The 25,583-nt window shown below is 30.4% G+C and overlaps 1 protein-coding gene across 3 annotated transcripts; it reads left to right on the top strand.

Moving 5' to 3' along the window:
• The first annotated feature begins 476 nt into the window (after positions 1-476).
• Positions 477-13,565, top strand: LOC136079889 (uncharacterized). Of its 3 annotated transcripts, XM_065796561.1 has the most exons (12): positions 477-737; positions 974-1,058; positions 1,397-1,440; positions 4,469-4,744; positions 4,887-4,940; positions 5,727-5,941; positions 9,322-9,481; positions 9,564-9,656; positions 10,488-11,483; positions 11,526-12,449; positions 12,952-13,088; positions 13,397-13,565. In XM_065796561.1, exons 10-11 carry the CDS (start codon positions 11,534-11,536, stop codon positions 12,960-12,962), a joined length of 927 nt encoding a protein of 308 aa, XP_065652633.1. In that variant the 5' UTR covers positions 477-737; positions 974-1,058; positions 1,397-1,440; positions 4,469-4,744; positions 4,887-4,940; positions 5,727-5,941; positions 9,322-9,481; positions 9,564-9,656; positions 10,488-11,483; positions 11,526-11,533; the 3' UTR covers positions 12,963-13,088; positions 13,397-13,565. The 3 variants fall into 3 exon arrangements, with proteins under 3 accessions (XP_065652633.1, XP_065652634.1, XP_065652632.1); XM_065796562.1 differs by having other exon boundaries at positions 4,665-4,744; positions 10,488-12,449; XM_065796560.1 differs by lacking the exons at positions 477-737; positions 974-1,058; positions 1,397-1,440 and having other exon boundaries at positions 4,232-4,744; positions 11,526-12,542.
• Positions 13,566-25,583: the final 12,018 nt, after the last annotated feature.

The raw sequence follows: 25,583 nt of genomic DNA, 5'->3' as shown, positions 1-25,583 counted from the left end.
ATGTGCAGAACGTGCTGTGAAAGTGATGCAAGACTTAATGCCATTATGCCATAGCATAGAAAAACTAAATATTAAATACTTATTGTCAAATACACAGTAGACAAATTTTAATTATACATGTTTATTGGTTTCTATAAAGTAATAGAAGATGTGTTGCAAAACTACATTTTTTAAAAAAAATTTACAAACATTTTTTAATTGGGGGGTGAACTTTTTTGACATATAGTAAAAATGCTTGTTATTTTTCTGATTTTGGCACAAAATCTCCACTAAATTTAGTATGGGGATATAGTGTTGCAAAATTGTCATACCCCTAATATATACAAATATTTAAAATGTATGTATGTATGTATATATATATTATATATACATACATACATATATATATATATATATATATATATATATATATATATATATATATATATATATATATATATATATATATTTATTATATATTTGTGCATTGACATTTTAGTATATACATTGAAATACAGTGACATGATGTATGCAATTGTTGCCTTTGATGAGGAAAAATAGTACAGATTATTTACCTCTAATTTGGCTTGTTAATGCAATGAGCGAAAATGTTTTGTCCATTATATCTTCAAGAAAATCAACAGATTTTTATTGGCCATGCTGGACAAACATGAAAAAAATTGACACAGCAAAATCATTCTGACAAGAACCAGAAGTTGGGTGACTGCGATTTTTTGGAAGAATTTTATCAACTGCTGGTTAGTTAAATATTTTTAATAATAATTAATTTATTTTCCTTATTTAAATTTTTTTTATGAGAACAAAAAATTTAAATAAATTGAAATTTATTTGATTTTAAAACATTTTAATTATTTTACAAAGGGAAAATTTATAGTATTCAATTTAATAAATAATATAATAAAGTTTAAATTTTGTTAAAAAATTAATATAGCAATTACTATGTATACATACTATAGTTGTTTAAAAAATTTAGACTCCGAATCTGAAGCAAAAGAAAAATGTAAATTTGCAGAAGATACATCAAATGTTGATGAACTATATCTGAACAATCATACAAGGTATATAAACTTCCAAGGTTTTATTTAGAAGATAAAGTATCGGTCAGGTTATCGTTATGTAAAGTCAGGTTATCCTGCTAATGGTAACATATAATTCAGTACAACCTGCTTCATGTTAACGCCAGGAAAGGAATCCAGTTGTAAAATATTTATTCAACTTTTTCATAATGGCATTTATATGTCAGTATGATTAACCATCCCAAACACACAAGTATGAAAAAATAGATGTAAAACTTACAAAAAAAGAAAAGATATTTACATTATTTTGTTACTTTATACAAAAAAATCGAATAATCTTAATGCAATTTAAATCAATAATGTTTTTACTTTCTAATTAGCCAGTCTTGTGAAGAGGTTGCTCAAGTAAAGTCAATGGAGAAAAGTTAGTAAAAATTACTTAAAATGTTATTTGTTTATTTATATATATGTTTATATATATATATATATATATATATATATATATATATATATATATATATATATATATATATATATATATATACATACATATATATATATATATATATATATATATATATATATATATATATATATATATATATATATATATATATATATATATATAATTAAATGTTTTTCGCACAACACGATATATTTCTTCCATAAAGGACGTTCGTGTTGGACAAAAGTAAAACGATAAAATGCAAGACCAGATATAAATATTTTTTTTTCTTTTATTTAAAAGATTGGCGGCCCAACCCTAATCCATAAGAGATCACATACCTAACCTAAGGGGAATTAACTAACCCTAGCCCTAACCTAACCCTGCCCAAACCCTTCGATGTGTAATAACACATCGAAGTTCGCTTCGATGTGTTATTACACCTCCTGCGTGTTCTCCCTAAATAAGTCAATGCGTGTACTACTCTTTGCGTGTTCTCCGTATCTACTATATATATAAAGGGCAATGTGTCTGTGTGTGTTTGTTTGTTTGTTCTCTATAGAAATCCAAACCGCCGGACCGATCTCGATGAAATTTGGCATGGGGGTAGTCCTTGAGGGGGAGAAGGTTCTTAGCTGGGTTTTGAACCCGTACCCCGACCCCCGGGGTCAGGGGGCCCAAAAAGGGCCTCCCTGACCCCGGGGTCAGGGAAGACCATTTTTTGGGCCCATTTTTGTGTACAGATATCAGGTAAGCCAGTTTAAATATTGGCCCGGGCAACACCGGGTAACTCCAGCTAGGTATATATAAAAGGCAATGTGTGTTTGTGTGTGTGTTTGTTTGTTCTCTATAGAAATCCAAACCGCCGGACCGATCTCGATGAGATTTGGCATGGGGGTAGTCCTCGAGGGGGAGAAGGTTCTTAGCTGGGTTTTGACCCCGTACCCCGACCCCCGGGGTCAGGGGGGGCCCAAAAATGGGATCCAGTGTGGCTCTGCAGCCTCAGCCGTGCAATTTGGCAAAACCTAAAAGCTTCCTACCTGTGGAGGAGTGTCAGAACACTTCATTTGACAACAAACATGAGGGTAAAGTTGTCTGGTGATCTGTCAGCAGGAGCCATTTCTAATCAGCTCCTTGCCTTGGGCAATGGTGAGGCACCAGTTGATGTGCAGACAGGGCTCATTAAAATCCCTGCCAACTTTTGCACACAGGTGGATTCTGCAGAGGAACTCATTGTCAAGGTGTTTCCCAACATCCAGCAGAGTTTCACCAAACATGACTGGATCTGTGAGAGAGCTATTCTGGCTCCCAAAAATGAATCTGTCACCAAGATTAATATGCAGATCCAGAAAATGCTCCCAGGCAATGAAAAGTCCTACAACTCCATTGACATGGTTATGGACCCCAGTGAAGCTGTCAACTATCCAACAGAATTTCTGAACTCTTTAGAACCATCTGGATGTCCTCCTCACATTTTTCACCTGAAAGTTGGAGCACCAATCATTCTCCTTCGCAACCTCGACAGTCCCAAGCTCTGCAATGGAACTCGACTCATCATCAAAGCTATCCTTTCAAACTTGATTGAAGCAACTATACTGACTGGATGTGGCAAAGGTGAGAATGTCTTCATTCCAAGGATTCCAATGATTCCCAATGACCTCCCATTCAGTTTCAAGCGCCTCCAGTTTCCAGTCAGGCTGGCTTTTGCCATGACCATTAACAAAGCGCAGGGACAGTCACTCAAAGTGGCTGGCATCAATTTGGAACAGCCCTGCTTTTCTCACGGCCATCTCTATGTTGCATGCTCCAGAGTTGGATCTCCACGAAATCTTTTCATTTAGACTCCAGAAGAAAAAACCAAGAACATTGTCTATCAGAAGGCTCTTCAGTGAAAGAAATCTTCTTTAAAGAAGTCCTATTAAAAGAAAACAATATCAATCCAATGTGAAGAAATTACCCATGATTTAACTTTTGTAACATGTTCAACTTTTTTTTTCCAGTGTGAGAGAACAATTTAATTGAAAAATTTGAGTAAATGTTCTTTTGGAAATTCTTAATTTGTTGTTTTTAAGTGGAAAATAAACAAAATGTCTTTTTCTTCCTTAATGTCTTTCAGTTATTTCATAGCTTCAACCAACAGGGTCACATTTTGTGGGATTATTGTGCAACACTAAAAAATATTGCACGATCTTACTGTGCATAGCCCAAAATTAGTATAACAAAGTTCCAGATGTTCATTTACTTTTAAATATTGGCCCGGGCAACGCCGGGTAACTCCAGCTAGTATCAGTATATATAAACTCCGTTTTGTTAATTGGTACATAAATAAATTATTAAAACAAATAAATCAATAAAAAAAAAAAAATACATATATATATATATATATATATATATATATATATATATATATATATATATATATATATATATATATATATATAAGAAAAACAGTATAAAACATCAAATAAATAATAATAAAAACATTCTGAATTAAAAAAACAATAAACATATCTGATCTTTTAATTGTATTTTTTATTTAGAACAATTAAATTAAATCTTTCCGCAAAAAAGTTTAGTTCAACATGTTGATGTTAAATTAAATTAATGTTAAATTTTTGTTAAGTTTTACATCCATTTTTAGTTACATGTTGTAGGCTACAACATGTAACTAAAAATGGATGTATCAACATGTAACTAGCTTTAAAACTACAACTTGTAGCTTTGTAACTAGTTACATGTTGATACATGTTGTAGTTACACGCTAAATGTTGTAGTTACACGCCAGTTACATGTTGTAGTTTTGTAGCTAGCTACAAAAAACCCAAAAATCACTAGCTGGTTAATAGCTAAATATCAAATTTTTTAAACTTTTGGCCTAAAACAGCTATTATTAAACAGCTAAAATAATCTTGATACAATTAAAAAGAAAAAATTTAAAAGGAAATTTTATACCTCTGGATTAATCCTTGAACACACAAATTAAACATAATAAAATATTTATTTTTAGAAAATGAAAAAGAATCTAGTTTTTTAAAAGAAGAACTCAGTAAACCGATAAAGAAAAAGAAAAAAGAGTCAGCAAAAGGGTTAAATCAATAAAAATAAACTTATAACATATACTAAGTCTATGTAGTTTACATAATGGTACTTTAGAACAATAATAATAATCATTATTATATTACAAATAAATGTAACATTTTTAGAAATATGAAGTTCAATGAAAGGTTTGAAGACCTTAGGAAATCCACGAAAGAAGCTGTTACCAAGCCGGTAGCTCCTTTAAGTATATATTTCAATTCTTTTTATTTCATTACTAGTTAAAACTTTAAACATGTTTCAAAGTGATCAAAGATGTGTCAATGATGATTTTCAAAAATAGGTTTATAAATAGGAATAATAACGTTTCTTTTTAATTTTTTATATAGTTCCTCAATGTTCTACCACTTCAAATGATGTTGATTTCAATAAATTATTAACAGGTATACAATGTATAACTATATAATGTATATATAAAAACTATATAATGTATATATATATATATATATATATATATATATATATATATATATATATATATATATATATATATATATATATGTATATATGTATATATGTATATATGTATATGTATATGTATATATATATATATATATATATATATATATATATATATATATATATATATATATATATGTATATATGTATATACATATATATATATATATATATATTATATATATATATATATATATATATATATATATATACTTACCTTTGCTAATAATATATGTATATATATATATATATATATATATATATATATATATATATATATATATATACTTACCTTTGCTAATAATAAAAAGCAAACTTGTTTACTATTTTTCTCATGGTTTTTTAAGAAAAAAATTAGGGATAAGATAACCTAAAACTAACCAAAACCCTTCTATTTGTTATCAGTATGTACTGAAGCCCTCGCTTATCCCTAAATCAGTACAGCGTTATAGCACAATTATATTTGTTTATATATTATTATATATTATATATATAGCAGATTTTTCAGTCAATTTGTCCACAACTTATCAAAAAATACCTAATGCTTCAGCAATAGTACCTTTTGCTGAATCAGTTGCAGCAGAAAATTTAGGTGTGTTTATTATCTACAATGGTAATACTTGTTTTTTTTTAATTCATATTTAAAAAAAGTGGTAAAGTTATTTTTAATTGTTTATTAGCATTCAGATTTTTTAGCTAAACATTTTTAGGAGTATGCAAAACTATTTTGAGAGGATTAGAACAAATTAAAGAAACACAAAAATTTCACTCTAAGATGATTTAAAATCTATTGCAACGGTTCAACATAGAAAAGGATATTGCATCAGTAGAGCTACCGGAAGGTTTAATATTTCCTGTAACAACAGTGGAAGAACTGGATAAGGCTCTTGTGATATTAACTAATGTTACTACTCAAAAGATTTTGGTAATTGATTACACAAACCTATTTTGTATAATTTTTCAAATACTCAACAAGTCTTTCAAAAATATGTACTTTAATAACACTGCCCAACAGTGATTTTGTATCGGAACCAAAATTAGTTATTTCTTATGCATTTCCATCTGCTGAATTCGAAAATGACATTAAAAATGACATATTAGCTCTAGTTTAAGAAATAAAAGCAAAAGTTTTCTCTCAAGGCAAGGGTTGAATTAAGTGATCGCGAAATGAAAAATCCGGAAAAATATCTGGTCTTCAAAATTTTATTTTATGCAAAACCGTGTACTTTGTTTTTAAGGGCGAATCAACTTCAATTTATTAGCGAAAAAGTTATAAAGTATAAAATAACAAACTTACGACAACAAAAGTAATAACACTCTAGTAACTTCATTATAAAAGTAATAACACTATATAAGTGTAATACTTTTACAACGCACTTACAACTTTTATAATTCATTCTTAGTTCAAACAACATAAATAATCCCAAATTTTAATTAAAGTAGAAAAGCATCTAGAAAAATAGAGTGGATATTTAAATAAAATTTATAACGTGTTAAAGAACTTAAACAACTTCATAAAAACGCACTTTATAAAAAGTTTAGCATTACGAAAAAAGCTTTTAATGGTCCGTAAAAGCGCGCGGTTATTTTTAAAATCAACCAAAAAAAACTTTTTATTGGTTGATTTTTAAATTAGCGCGCGTTTTTTCGGACTGTTCGTAACGTTTCATAATGCTAAACCCTTTTATAAAGTATGTTCTTATAAAGTTGTATAAGTGTATTGTTAAAGTTCATGAAGTTTTTAATTATATTTGATTATCCACTTCATTTTTTCAGATGTTTTTTTACTTTGATTAAAGTTTGGAATTACTAATGTTGTTTGAACAATGAATGAACTTTAAAAGTTATAAGTGCTTTATAAAAATAATAATACTATTATAGTTTTATTACTTATATAATGCAGTTAGTGACTGGAGTGTTATTGCATTTGTAATCGTAAGTTTATTGTTTTGTTTTGTTTTGTTTTTTATAACTTTTTCGCTAACAATAATTTGCTCCTTAAAAACAAAGTAAACGGCTTGCATAAACTAAAATTTTAAAGACCAGATATTTTTCCAGATTTTGTAAATCGCGATCGCTTATTCAACCATTGCAAGGGTAGAAAATTTCATTTTTTTTTTTAAAATTTTTGTTTTTGACTATCCAAAATGTTTTGTTCATGTTTAAAACTTGTGATACTAGTTATGTGTGTTTGCTAAAGTTTCTGGTCTAATCAATTCTTAGTTTTTATTTTTTTATTTACTAGTGTAAAATTTTACAAATCAACATGCCAAGGAAATGTGTAAATTTAGCGGACAATTTTTGTTACATTTGTGGTGAAATAACATTTTCTTCACAGAAAAAAACTATGACACCTCTTGTGCAGACTGCTTACCAGCATTATTTCAATATGAAGGTAGGGGACCAGGATAAGTCATGGGCTCCACATATATGCTGTAGCTCTTGTTCGGTTACACTACGAGATTGGTTGAAAAATAAAAAAAGATCTTTGGCTTTTGCTGTTCCTATGGTATGGAGAGAGCCTAAAAACCATACAGATGACTGCTATTTCTGCTTGACCCCACCCATTAAAGCAGGTTTGTCAATGAAAAAAGTAGGAACAGTTAAATATCCGAATCTTCCATCTGCCATTCGACCTATTCCACATTCAGATAATTTACCAGTTCCTACTCCACCACAAAGTTGTGAGTTAGAAGCAGAAAATGAAATAGAAATAGAAGAAAACAAGCCTTCCACATCAAATGATCCTGATTTTGTGTTAACAGATGTTGTGCCACACAGATTGAGTCAAGCAGAATTAAGTGACCTTGTTCGAGATCTGGACTTGTCACAGGAAAAGGCAGAACTTCTAGGGTCAAGACTAAAGCAGTGGAATCTTCTCCAACTTGATGTCAAGGTTTCTCATTACAGAAAACGGCAGCAGAATCTGCTTTCTTTTTTTGAGAAAAAAAATAATCTTTTTGTTTGCATTGATGTTTTTGGATTAATGCATTGTCTTAATTTGAACTATGATCCAATTGAATGGAGATTATTCATAGACTCATCTAAGCTAAGCTTGAAAGCTGTATTACTGCACAATGGAAACCGTCTTCCTTCTGTTCCTATTGGCCATGCAGTTTACATGAAAGAGACTTATATAAACATGAAAGTTCTCCTCAACTCAATTAATTACAATAAACACAAATGGAAAATTTTGTGGTGATCTAAAAGTCATTGCTATACTTTTAGGAATGCAATTAGGGTATACTAAATACTGCTGCTTTTTGTGTATGTGGGACAGTAGAGACAGAAGTTCACATTATATAAAAGAAGACTGGCCTGCAAGAAATCTCAACACAGATGAAAAAAATGTTATTGCTGAACCACTTGTGGATCCAAAAGATGTTCTTCTTCCACCATTACATATTAAGTTGGGTTTGATGAAAAATTTCGTCAAAGGTATGAACAAAGAAGGACAGGCTTTTAGGTATTTAAGAAATAAGTTTCCAAAAATAAGTGATGCAAAAGTTAAAGAAGGTATTTTTGTTGGGCCACAAATACGCAATCTTATGAAGGATCCTGCATTTGATGAAGTTTTGAAGGGGCCCGAAAAGGAAACTTGGGAAGCTCTTAAGGGAGTGATTAGTGGATTTTTAGGCAACAAACGAGATGATAACTACATTCAATTGGTAGCAGTACTTCTGCAAAAATATCATCAACTTAGATGTAACATGTCCCTCAAGATTCATTTCCTCCACTCACATCTAGACTTCTTCCCCCCCCCCCCATTGTGGAGCTGTTAGTGATGAACATGGGGGAAGGTTTCACCAAGTTATTTCTGTAATGGAAAAAAGATATCAGGGTCGTTGGAATGAGGCCATGCTTGCAGATTACTGTTGTTTTGTGTGTAGGGATGCTCCAGAACTAGTTTACAAAAGGAAAGCAAAAAGATCACGATTTTGTGACGATACCCCATAATCATCTTTAACCCTATTAACTTGATATCATGATTTCTTTGTTTAAAACTATTAGAATATATCTGTTATAAAAAAATAACAAATGTACTTCAAATGTTATTAGAATATGTAAATTATATGTCATATTGCTCTGTTGAAAATTAACTGAAATAAAAATTTATTGCTATTGTATATCTCAGAAACTAGAGCTAATAAAAAAATTTCGTTGTCATATTCTTTTTTCTCAACCCAAAATTAGTATAATTTGAATAAAATTGCTTGAGATACAAAAAAAAAATATTTTTTTGTTGCCCAGTGTAATATACTAAAAATTAATAATTTAATTTTTTAATATTCATTCTTATTATAGGTTCATATTCTTTTTGAAAATGGTGGGCAAGATATTTCAGAATTTGTTAATTGAAATATGAACTATCTTTTCGGAAATATTTTGGCCAGACAGCTAAATTTGACTGGCCAAAAAAACAAGCTTAGATTTATTAAAACCATTTTGTACAACGTTCTTTATGGTATGCTTGAATTCCTGATTTTTGAATTTACACATTTAGTTTTAAATAAAGTTCAAATTAAAAATTATTTTTTAAATTACAGCTTCCGTAAAAATGAATGCATCTACAAAGGAGTGTACAAAAAAACAGCTTAAGGAAGCCCTTTCAAAATGGTTTGAAAATTCTCGTGACAGAGGTAAAGGTCGTAGACGACGCTTGGAAGGAGTTAATGATTTGGAAGAAAATTTGAGTGTCTTTGAATAGTTGTTAATCCTATTTTAAGTGATTATGTTATATTTTATACTAGTTTTTTTATTAAAAATTTTGGTTGTTTTATAATAAATGAGTTTTTATTTTCAACATTGTTTCTAAGTTAAATTTTTTTATCTGTCTATTTATATATATATATATGTATATATATATATATATATATATATATATATATATATATATATATATATATATATATATATATATATATATAAATATATATATATATACACCCCTCTGAATTAGGTTTGGCATTCAGAAATGCTGACCTAACTGCTGACCCAAAAGTAAACCTATTTTTAATTTATAAAGGCAACCTCGGTTGCCTCTATTAATTATTTACAATGTATATATAATAATTATATAACGATATATATAATATATACATTAATTTTGCTTTTTTTTTAATACATCATAGGTTTTATGCAATAAAATCTAAAATAATAATATATTATTATATAAACATATAATATAATATAATATCTATATATATATATATCTATATATCTATATATATATATATATATATATATATATATATATATATATATATATATATATATATATGTATATGTATATGTATATGTATATGTATATATATTTATATTTAATTTTATTTCTTTAGAGCACCAGGTTTACATACTTTTAAAGAATTGGTTTTTCAATAATATAAGGGACCCGCCAAATATTCTCACATATTTTAAATATTTTTAATTTAAATTATTTATTGAATTATATTTTTTATTATTTTTACTAGAATGACTTCAGAAAGATCTAAGCGCAGAAAAATAGCTGAAGAGGTTTCAAAACTTTTACAGGAATTTACAACTTTAAATATTCCAAATCCTGGTGTTCGTTCATGTAGCAGCAATGTGTTTTTTGATTCTGAAAATTTACATGGGATAAGAGAACAATTTGACAGTAATTTGGAAACTAATAAATTTGTAACTAATTCTAATTATTCTGATAATTAGCCGTTATGCAGACTGTAATTAGCGAAGTAGAAGATAACGTAAACAGTATTGAATTATTTACCAATGATAGTGATGAATGGTCTCCTGAGTCGTTAAATTCTGATGATAGGAGTGATGAAGATAATGACAGCAAAAAATTGCCTCATAAACTTGCCAACTGGGCGTTAAGCTTCAATATAACACATGCTGCTTTGAACAGTTTGTTATCTTTATTACGAGAATCTGGTTTAAGTTTGCCTAAAGATTCAAGAACACTTCTTCATACGCCGAAAATATAGATACAAAAATTATGGCGGGAGTTGAGTATTACTATTTTAGCTTGCAGTATTGGCTTTCGATAATGTTTAAAAGCAATTTAATAACAGCAAACAATAACCAACACATTAATATTGATGGAATAACTATATTTACCAGCTCAAGTACTTCTTCTTGGCCAATTTAGGTTCTGTTATTAAAGCTGGAGCAATAGTATTTCCTATAGCAGTTTATTGTGGTGCCAAAAAACCTAATTCTATTCATGAATATCTATTAAGATTTTTTGGTTGCGTTCAAAGCTCTAACAGAAAACGGTTTTACCCATGAAAAAATAAAGTACAATATAAACCTTGCTGCAATTATATGTGATGCACCAGCAAGAGCATTTGTTAAATGTATCAAGGGTCACAATGGTTATAATTGTTGTGAACGGTGTGTTCAAAAAAGAGAGTGGTGTGGCAAGATAATCTTACCGCATACATCAGCAACTTTAAGGACCGATTTCGATTTTCGTTATCAAAATAGTTTGGAACATCATAGTGGTGTGTCACTTTTAATTGAATTAGGTTTTAACATGGTAACAAAATTTCGTTTAGATTATATGCATCTGGTATGTCTAGGGGTTGTGCGAAGACTCATTAACTTATGGTTAAATAGTCCCAGATCGTCTAAAATGTCACAGAATACTGTAAATACTTTATCTGATAGATTTTTACAGATACGTTGTTATATTTCAAAGGAATTTTCTAGAAAACCAAGGTCTTTATCAGATTTTAGGCATTGGAAAGCCACTGAACTTAGACTTTTTCTGATATATACTGGACCAGTTGTTTTAAAGGGATTTCTTGAGCCAAAATTGTATTCAAACTTTTTAGATCTTTCAGTTGCAGCTCGTATTTTGTTATGCCCTATTTTGTTAAAAAATTATGTTGGTTTTGCTCGTCAGTTACTCATTTATTTTGTGCAGTCGTTTGGTGAACTTTATGGTGAAGATCAGCTAGTTTATAATGTACATTCTTTGATACACCTAGCAGATGATGCAGTTAACTTTGGAGTTCTTGATAAGTGTTCCTCATTCAAATATAAAAACTATCTAGGTCAACTTAAAAAACTTGTTCATAGACCACAAAAACCATGTTCGCAAGTCGTTAGACGAATTTTTGAGGGCTGTTTGAAGATAGATGGACATCATTATTATCAGCAAAAATTTAGCATCCTGCATGTTGATGGACCAATTACCATTGCATTGAGACATTGTTTGCAATTTAAAAATTACCAAGGTTTAGAGTGTTTTGTTTCTGCGACTGATGGTAATAATTGCTTTGAAATCGAAAACAAAATTGGTTTAGTCAGAAGTATTCTAAAAGTCAAAACAGGTGAATCTTGTGATGATTTAGTTATGTTTGAAGAATTTGCTGCTCTTGAATCATTTTTCACAGATCCACTCTCTTCCAATAACTTGTCGATATTTTACGCAAGCAAAATGACTGGTATTAATAAAGTTTATCCACTATCAGATCTCAAAATCAAGTATTTACAAAACCGTACAAAAGTGGCTTTATTGTTATGCATCAACTACATTTGTGAATTAATAATATTTTTTATTTTCAAAAACTTATAACCTATTTATATTATATTATGTATTTATATTACTGTATATTATACATATAATAATAATATTATATATATTTTTATATGTAATATTATTATATACATATAATAATACTATTACATATAATAATAATAATATTTTATGAAAAGTTAAGTTATTAATTTTTAATCTTCAATTCTTTTTTAACATATATTTTATTTATCTAATTATATATATATATATATAAATCATATAAATATAAAAGTATATGCTATGCTAATTTATTTATCAATTACTAAAGAAAAACTTATAATAAGTAATATATTAAGTTGAACTCCATTTTTATTTACTGTCAATTTTTTAATTTAAGTTATTAAAGTATTTTGCATTTTTTGTTTAAGAAGATTTCTGATTATTTGTTCACCCTGGCTGTTGGCAATATTTGTCTACTAGTATGAGTTGACTTCAAAAATTTTTCAAATAGAACGTCTCCAGTTTCAATTAATGACTTAAATTAAATAAACTACTTTAATGAAAGGTTAGTAGACATTATAGAAATGATTATGATAAATAGTCTTGTTATTAATGAGTGACTCTAGTATGGAGTTTTTTTGTATAAATTAGTTTAATGGTTGGTGAGGATACTCGCCAACCATTATACTGAGGATACTTATGGTTGGTGAGGATACTTTAATTATTACACACAATTATAATATTGTGAGAAAATAAATTTTTTTATCTGAAAAGTGTTAGCATGAATCCTTAAAATTTCGCATAATATTAAAATATAAACAACGTGTTGCTTTAAAAGCTCAACTTTAGCAGTTTAATTTAATTTTTTAACAGGTTTCATTGAAGCCAGATTTTATACCAAGAAAAAGTTGCATAAAAAGTGGTTTTAACAAAGATTTTAATTCGTTAGGACATACGATTCACAATTAATAGTTAAAAAAGTTGCTAATTTTAATTGTAATTTTAATGTGCTTTTTGTTCGAAATAAATACACATAAAATTATATAATTTCTTTTTTATATAATTTTTTACGATTTTAAAGCAGTTTTGCTATGTTTTACAAGCGGGCAAACCCATACGGGTCCCGCATGGAAACCGCGGCCAAAAACCGGCGGGATCCTGGAGGGTTTCCCATCTGGGTCCCAGTTGTAAATCCATACGGGACCCTTACGGTTTAGAAATACGGGATTTATATGGTACCCATACGGGATACACGGCGTGCAAACCCATATGGGCCCCGGATGGAAACCGCGGCCAAAACCCGGCGGGATCCCTGAGGGCTTTCCACATGGGTCCCAGTTGACAACCCGTACGGGTCCCACACGGTACCCGTATCCCAATGCTGGCTGGGTAGGCATGCAACAATAGCTAACTTTTATATAGTTTCGATTAAAAATTTCATGAAGCCTGGGTCCGACTGGAAAGTGTTGGTCAATTATAGCTAAGAAGCGATTTCCAATATTAATTTCAACATTTTTCCTAAACGGAAGAGTTGTACCATAAAATTTTACGTTTGCGATGTCTTTTTTACTTTTTGTTTAGTTGCGGTTAGTAAGTGAGTTTTGAATTGTATCCTGATTTACGTAAAGCCTCTTCACACGGAAGAATGGAATTAATGTAAGCAGTTTCATTTACTGCCATAGTCGATAATCTTAACTCAATAGTGCGAGGAATCTCTTTTATTTTAGGTGGATGGTTTGAGCTAGAATGAAGGTAATACATCAAGGTAATTGACAATTTTAATATTACATTGGATGGAGATAAGTAGATTGTTACTTTTAAAAATGTGTGAAACGCTTTTTGATTTTTTCCATTTGTTGGCCGCTTCTGTTTTCAAAAATAGCAAGTCCATCGTCACGATAGAAGCTAAAATTATTTCTATCGTAATGTTGAGAGAGCTGAAACAATATAAAAATACCAACTAGTTCGCACACTTCAGCTCCATCAAATGCTCCTAATGTGACATCAAATAATCCGCCTCTTTTTTTTATCCAAGCTTCATCGTTTATAAAAATTAAAGATTTTCTTGCATGATATATTAATTTTTTATCGTCGTCATTTATAATAACATGTTATTCGGCGAAATTGATTGCATTGGTAAGAGTGTTTTCACTAATAGATGGGTTAAAATCGTTTAGATTAAAAATTTGCAAAGGTGTTTGTTTTTGATTTTTTTAAAACCTATCTATAAAAAATTGGGTGCTTTGCTATTGATTTAACCGTAGTTTATTTTTTAATTCGTAAATAATTTTAGATAAAATGACTTTACTAATTCTTCCTACCTCGCTTTTCAAAGGATTCAAAAGGCGAACTGAAGGGTCGTTAATAAAATTATCCTTATGGTCTTTTAAAGTGAAAAAACAGCCGGACGATACGTTTATCTCAATATTGTTATACACTTCATGGTGGATTAGAAGGTTTTTCGTTGTTTAATTATTTGATCTTTTAATTCTAGCATCGATTTTTTGTAGGTACCCAGCCAACAAGCTGACATGGGCCCCATCTAAATTTTACCTGGGCTACGTGGGCTGATCTGGGCCAGGGTTAGCAATATAGATTCGACATGGGTCTTATGTGGGACGCCCATCAAACCGGCCGGCCTATCAATATACTATAGTATGATCGGCCATGAAATATTTTTCATCAAGCCGAAATTAGGCAAGTAATTTCTATAGTGAATTTTTTCCTAAATTTGTCTTAAATTCTTGTATTTGATTTGAAATTTATTACAGTAGAGATGTCTAATAAAGTATATAGCGAGCGAAGTCGACGACGTCACATCCGTTCTAGGGTAGATGAGCATTTTCGCATTGCAGCTGAGAAATGTCTTAATGTTGATCTAGCTGAGGAGGATTTAACTTTAGAGATAAAAGCTGTTGATGGTCTTGAATATCAGAATGTAATTGATTATGAGGGAAATGTTGCTGATGAAGATTACTTAGTAGGAAGTTTGATGGAAGTTGAAGATATTGATCTTTGTGTAGAACACTATAATGTATACTTTGATGATAATGATTTATCAGATGAATTTGAAGAACACGAAGAAGTTGAGCAAGAACCAGATTGTAATGTTCGAGAGCGGTTAGCAGAACGGGCAACTCATTACAATATCTCACATGCAGCCACAAATGCACTTCTGATTATTTTAAAGCCTCTTCTTTTAGATATCCCATCTGATGCAAGATCATTATTATCTACCCCAAAAGTAACTGATATAAATTCTGTTGGAATTATTCTGTAGGAATTTTCTAGAAAACCAAGGTCTTTATCAGATTTTAGGCATTGGAAAGCCACTGAACTTAGACTTTTTCTGATATATACTGGACCAGTTGTTTTAAAGGGATTTCTTGAGCCAAAATTGTATTCAAACTTTTTAGATCTTTCAGTTGCAGCTCGTATTTTGTTATGCCCTATTTTGTTAAAAAATTATGTTGGTTTTGCTCGTCAGTTACTCATTTATTTTGTGCAGTCGTTTGGTGAACTTTATGGTGAAGATCAGCTAGTTTATAATGTACATTCTTTGATACACCTAGCAGATGATGCAGTTAACTTTGGAGTTCTTGATAAGTGTTCCTCATTCAAATATAAAAACTATCTAGGTCAACTTAAAAAACTTGTTCATAGACCACAAAAACCATGTTCGCAAGTCGTTAGACGAATTTTTGAGGGCTGTTTGAAGATAGATGGACATCATTATTATCAGCAAAAATTTAGCATCCTGCATGTTGATGGACCAATTACCATTGCATTGAGACATTGTTTGCAATTTAAAAATTACCAAGGTTTAGAGTGTTTTGTTTCTGCGACTGATGGTAATAATTGCTTTGAAATCGAAAACAAAATTGGTTTAGTCAGAAGTATTCTAAAAGTCAAAACAGGTGAATCTTGTGATGATTTAGTTATGTTTGAAGAATTTGCTGCTCTTGAATCATTTTTCACAGATCCACTCTCTTCCAATAACTTGTCGATATTTTACGCAAGCAAAATGACTGGTATTAATAAAGTTTATCCACTATCAGATCTCAAAATCAAGTATTTACAAAACCGTACAAAAGTGGCTTTATTGTTATGCATCAACTACATTTGTGAATTAATAATATTTTTTATTTTCAAAAACTTATAACCTATTTATATTATATTATGTATTTATATTACTGTATATTATACATATAATAATAATATTATATATATTTTTATATGTAATATTATTATATACATATAATAATACTATTACATATAATAATAATAATATTTTATGAAAAGTTAAGTTATTAATTTTTAATCTTCAATTCTTTTTTAACATATATTTTATTTATCTAATTATATATATATATATATAAATCATATAAATATAAAAGTATATGCTATGCTAATTTATTTATCAATTACTAAAGAAAAACTTATAATAAGTAATATATTAAGTTGAACTCCATTTTTATTTACTGTCAATTTTTTAATTTAAGTTATTAAAGTATTTTGCATTTTTTGTTTAAGAAGATTTCTGATTATTTGTTCACCCTGGCTGTTGGCAATATTTGTCTACTAGTATGAGTTGACTTCAAAAATTTTTCAAATAGAACGTCTCCAGTTTCAATTAATGACTTAAATTAAATAAACTACTTTAATGAAAGGTTAGTAGACATTATAGAAATGATTATGATAAATAGTCTTGTTATTAATGAGTGACTCTAGTATGGAGTTTTTTTGTATAAATTAGTTTAATGGTTGGTGAGGATACTCGCCAACCATTATACTGAGGATACTTATGGTTGGTGAGGATACTTTAATTATTACACACAATTATAATATTGTGAGAAAATAAATTTTTTTATCTGAAAAGTGTTAGCATGAATCCTTAAAATTTCGCATAATATTAAAATATAAACAACGTGTTGCTTTAAAAGCTCAACTTTAGCAGTTTAATTTAATTTTTTAACAGGTTTCATTGAAGCCAGATTTTATACCAAGAAAAAGTTGCATAAAAAGTGGTTTTAACAAAGATTTTAATTCGTTAGGACATACGATTCACAATTAATAGTTAAAAAAGTTGCTAATTTTAATTGTAATTTTAATGTGCTTTTTGTTCGAAATAAATACACATAAAATTATATAATTTCTTTTTTATATAATTTTTTACGATTTTAAAGCAGTTTTGCTATGTTTTACAAGCGGGCAAACCCATACGGGTCCCGCATGGAAACCGCGGCCAAAAACCGGCGGGATCCTGGAGGGTTTCCCATCTGGGTCCCAGTTGTAAATCCATACGGGACCCTTACGGTTTAGAAATACGGGATTTATATGGTACCCATACGGGATACACGGCGTGCAAACCCATATGGGCCCCGGATGGAAACCGCGGCCAAAACCCGGCGGGATCCCTGAGGGCTTTCCACATGGGTCCCAGTTGACAACCCGTACGGGTCCCACACGGTACCCGTATCCCAATGCTGGCTGGGTAGGCATGCAACAATAGCTAACTTTTATATAGTTTCGATTAAAAATTTCATGAAGCCTGGGTCCGACTGGAAAGTGTTGGTCAATTATAGCTAAGAAGCGATTTCCAATATTAATTTCAACATTTTTCCTAAACGGAAGAGTTGTACCATAAAATTTTACGTTTGCGATGTCTTTTTTACTTTTTGTTTAGTTGCGGTTAGTAAGTGAGTTTTGAATTGTATCCTGATTTACGTAAAGCCTCTTCACACGGAAGAATGGAATTAATGTAAGCAGTTTCATTTACTGCCATAGTCGATAATCTTAACTCAATAGTGCGAGGAATCTCTTTTATTTTAGGTGGATGGTTTGAGCTAGAATGAAGGTAATACATCAAGGTAATTGACAATTTTAATATTACATTGGATGGAGATAAGTAGATTGTTACTTTTAAAAATGTGTGAAACGCTTTTTGATTTTTTCCATTTGTTGGCCGCTTCTGTTTTCAAAAATAGCAAGTCCATCGTCACGATAGAAGCTAAAATTATTTCTATCGTAATGTTGAGAGAGCTGAAACAATATAAAAATACCAACTAGTTCGCACACTTCAGCTCCATCAAATGCTCCTAATGTGACATCAAATAATCCGCCTCTTTTTTTTATCCAAGCTTCATCGTTTATAAAAATTAAAGATTTTCTTGCATGATATATTAATTTTTTATCGTCGTCATTTATAATAACATGTTATTCGGCGAAATTGATTGCATTGGTAAGAGTGTTTTCACTAATAGATGGGTTAAAATCGTTTAGATTAAAAATTTGCAAAGGTGTTTGTTTTTGATTTTTTTAAAACCTATCTATAAAAAATTGGGTGCTTTGCTATTGATTTAACCGTAGTTTATTTTTTAATTCGTAAATAATTTTAGATAAAATGACTTTACTAATTCTTCCTACCTCGCTTTTCAAAGGATTCAAAAGGCGAACTGAAGGGTCGTTAATAAAATTATCCTTATGGTCTTTTAAAGTGAAAAAACAGCCGGACGATACGTTTATCTCAATATTGTTATACACTTCATGGTGGATTAGAAGGTTTTTCGTTGTTTAATTATTTGATCTTTTAATTCTAGCATCGATTTTTTGTAGGTACCCAGCCAACAAGCTGACATGGGCCCCATCTAAATTTTACCTGGGCTACGTGGGCTGATCTGGGCCAGGGTTAGCAATATAGATTCGACATGGGTCTTATGTGGGACGCCCATCAAACCGGCCGGCCTATCAATATACTATAGTATGATCGGCCATGAAATATTTTTCATCAAGCCGAAATTAGGCAAGTAATTTCTATAGTGAATTTTTTCCTAAATTTGTCTTAAATTCTTGTATTTGATTTGAAATTTATTACAGTAGAGATGTCTAATAAAGTATATAGCGAGCGAAGTCGACGACGTCACATCCGTTCTAGGGTAGATGAGCATTTTCGCATTGCAGCTGAGAAATGTCTTAATGTTGATCTAGCTGAGGAGGATTTAACTTTAGAGATAAAAGCTGTTGATGGTCTTGAATATCAGAATGTAATTGATTATGAGGGAAATGTTGCTGATGAAGATTACTTAGTAGGAAGTTTGATGGAAGTTGAAGATATTGATCTTTGTGTAGAACACTATAATGTATACTTTGATGATAATGATTTATCAGATGAATTTGAAGAACACGAAGAAGTTGAGCAAGAACCAGATTGTAATGTTCGAGAGCGGTTAGCAGAACGGGCAACTCATTACAATATCTCACATGCAGCCACAAATGCACTTCTGATTATTTTAAAGCCTCTTCTTTTAGATATCCCATCTGATGCAAGATCATTATTATCTACCCCAAAAGTAACTGATATAAATTCTGTTGGAGGTGGTCAATACTACCATTTTGGAATATCTCATTCTTTATCTTCAGTTCTCAATGCATCAAAAATATCTTTAAAAGACATACCAGGTATACTTACTCTTTGTATAAATATTGATGGTGTACCTTTATGTAGAAGTTCAAATTTATGCCTCTGGCCAATCCTAGGAAAATCTAAGCCTAATTCTGTAGATGATTATTTACGGGCCTTTGTTGATGATATGCTTACAGCGGTGAAAACAGGCATACATTTTCAAGGTAAGTATATAAATGTTGCTCTACCTGATGCTTTCATTTGTGATGCACCTGCACGAGCATTTTTGAAATGTACCAAGGGTCATACAGGGTATTATGGCTGTGAGAGATGTTCACAAAAAGGGGAGTACCATAATAATCGTGTAATATATCCGGAATTTGATTCCCTTTTAAGAACTGATGTTCAATTCCATGAATTTATTGATAATGGACATCATTATGGCAAGTCACCTTTACATCACACAGGTATTGGTCTTGTTAGTCAGTTTGTTTTATATTATATGCATCTTGTCTGTTTTGGTATGGTTAAGAAACTTATTCACCTTAGGATGCCTGGTAGGGGAACTGGAATGATTTCTGCTGCAATTGCAAATATCATATCAAGTCTCTTAAACTCAACTCAGTTAGATCTCATGTACCAACAGAGTTTGCACGAAGACCAAGATCACTTTTTGAATTTAGACAATGGAAAGCTACCGAATTCCGTCAATTTTTATTATATACAGGGCCAATAGTATTAAAGAATAGATTGCCTCCTTTGTTATACAAAAATTTCATGATTCTTTCTGTATCAATAAGACTTCTTTTAAGTAATGAACCCACTTCTGATGTATGTGATTATGTTGAAAAGCTTCTTAAATCTTTTGTTGAAGGGCTTGCTAAATCTTATGGGATCATAAACTTAGTTTATAATGCACATAGTCTGACACATATTGTACAAGATGTTCGAAAGTATGGGTCCTTAAACAACATCTCATGTTTTCTTTTTGAGAATTACAATGCTTATTTAAAAAAATTAGTAAGACGACCTCAAAACCCTGTTGCCCAGATAGTTCATCGCTGTGCAGAAAAGCAGAAGGCTGTTGAACAACAGGCTGAGGAGGGAAAAATAGGCGTAAGAAAAATATCTTGTAAGAAATCTCATTTTGATGGACCAATACCTGACACTTACCATAATTGTTATCAGTTTAAGAAGTATAATGGTCATTTTTTGGTTTCTGAATCTAAACAAGATAGCTGTTTTGAAATAAGTGGTACTATAATTGCAGTAAAGAATATCCTTGTTAATCCTTCAAACGAAGTTCTGGTTGTATATCAGAAGTATCGTAGTATGGCATCTTTTTTTGATTACCCACTGGATTCAGCTTTACTTGGAATTTATGTAGTAGGAGATCTTGAGGACCAATTACATGTGGCTTCAGTTAATTTATTGACTAGAAAACATATGCTAATCCCTATTGATCAACATTATGTTGCTATGCCACTGGTACATAACGACTATGGAAAGTATCTTTGAATTTTACTTGTATATTGAGCCAGCATCAATGATTGTAATTTTTTTATTTTGCGTGACCATAGAGTCATAAGTAAAGTTCTTGCTTAAAGTATTTAAATAGCAGTTTTCTGCATTTTTTCTTCTCTACTTTCATGATGTACAAAGTTACCTTGCCAAAAGCATATTTGCTTTTATTTTGGCTTAAGCTTTTTTAAACAAAACTGGTAAAAGTGATTGATCAATCTCACTCAAGGCAGGTATATTACTTCTTGGTCAGTAATGTTTTATGCTTTGATCTACCTGTTCTGTAATTTTCTTAATTTCACAAAATCCCTTATGATATTATTATGTTTTCATAGATATATTTATGTAAATATCTTTTATTGTTTTATATCTAGCAAAATATGGTTCTCTTTGCCATTGTTGAGTTTGTAGCAACATTAACTATTGCCATCATACCTACAAAATGGTTTGCCTCAAAGGAGGAGGATGTCTGCTTCTGGCCACCTGCTGGCGCAAATATCAAGCATCTTGTTCTTAAAGAGGTAACACCAACAGAATCTTGGAGCAAATTCAGCATCAGGTGCTTGGGGAAAGCAAGTATGTTAAGTTTTGTTTATTTATTTTTTTTTTTTTTTTACATACTTATAAGCTTATCAAAGTTAGCTTTGTTTTCATTTTAAAATTAAAATATAAATTTAGATTAAAAAGTGTACATAATAATAAAAATATATTTTCATTTAGCAAACTATGAAAGGGCACGTGAGAAACTCCAGAAAGCAGAAACTACCTCTGACATCCAGACGACAGATACAGAGCTGCAAAAAGAGAGAAGGTAAATGTTCTTTAAATTTTTCCTTGCATACCCTAGTTTTATTTATGGTGTTGCAATCCTTCATCATTTTCACATACTTTTCTTACTAGAAAAGTATTTTTGTTATTTTTAAGATGATTTTTTAAGTTGTTTGAGGTAACAGCAGTACTTTAAGTATATGTCTTTTTCTGATCCTTTTTCAGTCCTAAGTTAAACAAAAGAGTACTGCCTTCGGACTCTGAGTCTGAATGTGATGACATTGTGGTTCCGCCACCTCCAAAGTCCTTCATTCCTTGTTATCCCCTATCAACATCATCCTCTCTGGTTTCATCACATTCACTAGTTAGTTCTCAGTGACCTTCTAACTTCAACCTTCCTCGTCCTTCTGAAACGCTGTACACCACAAGACCTTCAAATTTACTCAATGATTCAACAGGTATGTATTGGTCTTGATATTGTGGCAGATTTTATTCCTTTACAAAACAATTTTGTGTATTTAATTATGTTTGATTGCATTATAATACTGAACTGAAGGATTGGTAAATGGTCTTTTGCTATGCATATCGAAAGTATGTTTTGTTTAAAAGAGGTGTCTTTTACCTCGTAATCCTCAGAATACTATTTATTGTTAAAAAAGATTTTAATTTTTTTTATATTTTTAGAAATATATTTTAGGTTAGCTCAATAGAATTGAAAATCTTTTGGGAAGAGTCTTAAGACAGCTAGAAGAAGTTAAAGAAACTCAGCGTGTACAAATGACCATGTTTAGAAGTCAACAACCAGTTCAAAATGTTGCAATACTTCCAGAAGGAGCCATTTTTCCTTTGCTAACAGAAGAAGGTTTTACATTAATGGGAAGAAAACTTGATGACATCAATTTCTTGAATAGTGTAGTAAGTAGTATTAAACAAAATCTATGGATTTTGTCTAAATAAGTTATCCACCCACCATTTATGAATTTTAGTTTATGTTTATTGTACATGCTACAAAGCCCCTAAGAAGACATGTTGTCCCATCATATACACTGTGTTCTCATGTAAACCTCTGAGGGCAAGTATAAATGATAAGATGTATATGATGATACAGTATATACAATGAGAAATATAAATCAAAGTGTTCTGTCTGAGAACTTGATTTAATTAATTTAAAAAAATGATAGCAGGACTATGATTCTACTTTCATAGAAAATTTTAAATCTATTTTTAGGTGAATTTTATTGCTGATATTGGGGGCAATACTCTTGAAGAAGCAACTAAGCGGATGATGGCTTTTGTGATGAGCAACAACTTAGCCATGAAATTCAACGTTTTTGGTCGTGGTGGCAAGAGAGGGTTTGGGTCCACCCGACTTTTTGATACTGTGTATAGTAAGTGCAATCTTATCTAATTAACACTCCAATGATTCTCTCATTCCGAATTTTCAATTAATATTATAAATTAAAGAGTTTTAGAGTAATAACCATGGTATCTTTCTATGTGAGTTCCTTATTTTCTTCCTTACTTACCAGAGTTTAAAAAACAAACACTTTTAAGGATGCTAAATCAATTACATGCACTATTAATGTTGTTAATAGTTTTATTACATTTTGTATTTCAGAGGCAATTAAAGGAAACCAAAAAACAGCTGAGGTCAATAAAAAAGACTTTGAGAAAGCAGTAGGTAATTAGTGATAAGTTTCTTGTATATTTAATCTCTTTGTTGTGAAACTCCTACTTTTATTAGGGTGTGAATTAAAAAAGCTTGCTTTCATAAAAGAACTCTTCCCCTTATTAACTACACTAACAAATTTGCAGAACTATTTTGTAAAATTTCTTTGCATCCATCTGTAATAAGCTGAAAATTTTCCTGTTTTAAAAGTTACCTTTAGTCTCCTGGTATGAAAAGGTTTATCCACAAAATTTAAATGTGGAGTTAAAGAGGATTATCATTTTGTCATCACTTAAAGTGAATTAATTAATAAAACTGTTCTAAATGCAACGTAAAGTAACAATTTTGTATGTTTTTATCTTAGGAAAGTGGCTTTTGGGAAGTCGAGACCGCGACGGTAACCGTGCCAACCGAGTGAGGGCTTCGGCAATTGCTGAATAATTCTTTTTATTCTCAATACAGTCACTTACAACATCCATGTATATTTTTTGTGTTTCCCAATGATATTCAAAAGCTTTGCTTTTTTTCCCAAACCAAACAGTCTCACCCAAAGTGGCTCGAACTTGTTTTAAAATCTAGATTTGTGCGCAATTTGTTTGACTAACGTCATGTATTGACTTAAAATTTAACTACTTAAAGTCAAAGCATCAACATGCTAAGTTATGTTTAGTTATAATGAAGTAATCTTAGCAACAGAAAAGCGCAAATAAATTATTGTTGAAGTATCTTTTAAAGAAAAATCAAATGAAAGAGTAGGATTAACAATTTTCGCCTAACCGTGGTTAGCCCACATGGGACCCAGTTGGAGCCCGCGGCCAATTTAACATGGTCCCCACATAGTTATTCTACATGGCTCCCACATATTGGCCCATAAAGACCCCATATGGGACCCAGCTATCCGAGTTGGCTGGGTAGATGTAATTGCGTTTGTTAATAGTTTGCTGTATTCATCTTTAGATAATTTATACAAACTAGATGTTTTGTCTGCCTTTATTAATGTTTTTAGCGACGTACATATGGATTTCAAATCTTTTTGCACATTATTTTAAAACTTGCAGTTTACGTTGCAAAATTTTATTGATTTAATTTAGTTTATTTTCGAAAGAACGCATTTCAATTATTTGTGGTGGGCATTTTGATGATTTGATTCCGTAGTCTGTGTAATTTGAATCATTTCTTGGGTAGTTATTTATGAAAAAGAACGTCTTTTATCTCATTTTCTTTACAAGCATTTCTGTTTTGTTTAGTAGTTTTAATTTATATTCTTTTTTAGATGGAATCGGTATATTTTTGATTCAATATTTCAAGTTTATTTTTACCATTTTGTTGACGACTTAAGAAGAGTGCTCAACTTGTTGGAGCAAATTTATACAAAATAAATAGTGTATTATTATGGTATAAAAATAATACAAATACTCTTGACCGTTTAAGATAATAATAATAGAACTTTAACTACTTTAACCAAGTGCATATGGAAACATACTGCGAATACAAAAATGTGCAAACCAAATAAGAATAGAAAATTAAAAAATCACTATAAGAAAACTAAACCAACCTATAAGAAAGTTAAAAAAATAATAATTTAAAAAAAATTGTCAACTAAAGTTAAAAAAAAATAAACTTAAGAAACTTAATTAAAATAAAAGAAATTTAAGTGTGAACTAGTATAAATTATGTGTTTTAATTTAACTACTTTCTGT

This window comes from Hydra vulgaris, chromosome 04 (assembly GCF_038396675.1).
Source record: "Hydra vulgaris chromosome 04, alternate assembly HydraT2T_AEP".
Classification (NCBI taxonomy): domain Eukaryota; kingdom Metazoa; phylum Cnidaria; class Hydrozoa; order Anthoathecata; family Hydridae; genus Hydra; species Hydra vulgaris.
This window is presented reverse-complemented; position numbering and strand designations above follow the sequence as displayed.

Excerpts from the sequence above, each read along its gene's own strand:
- LOC136079889 (XM_065796560.1), top strand. The coding sequence starts at position 11,534 with ATGGTAACAAAATTTCGTTTAGATTATATGCATCTGGTATGTCTAGGG.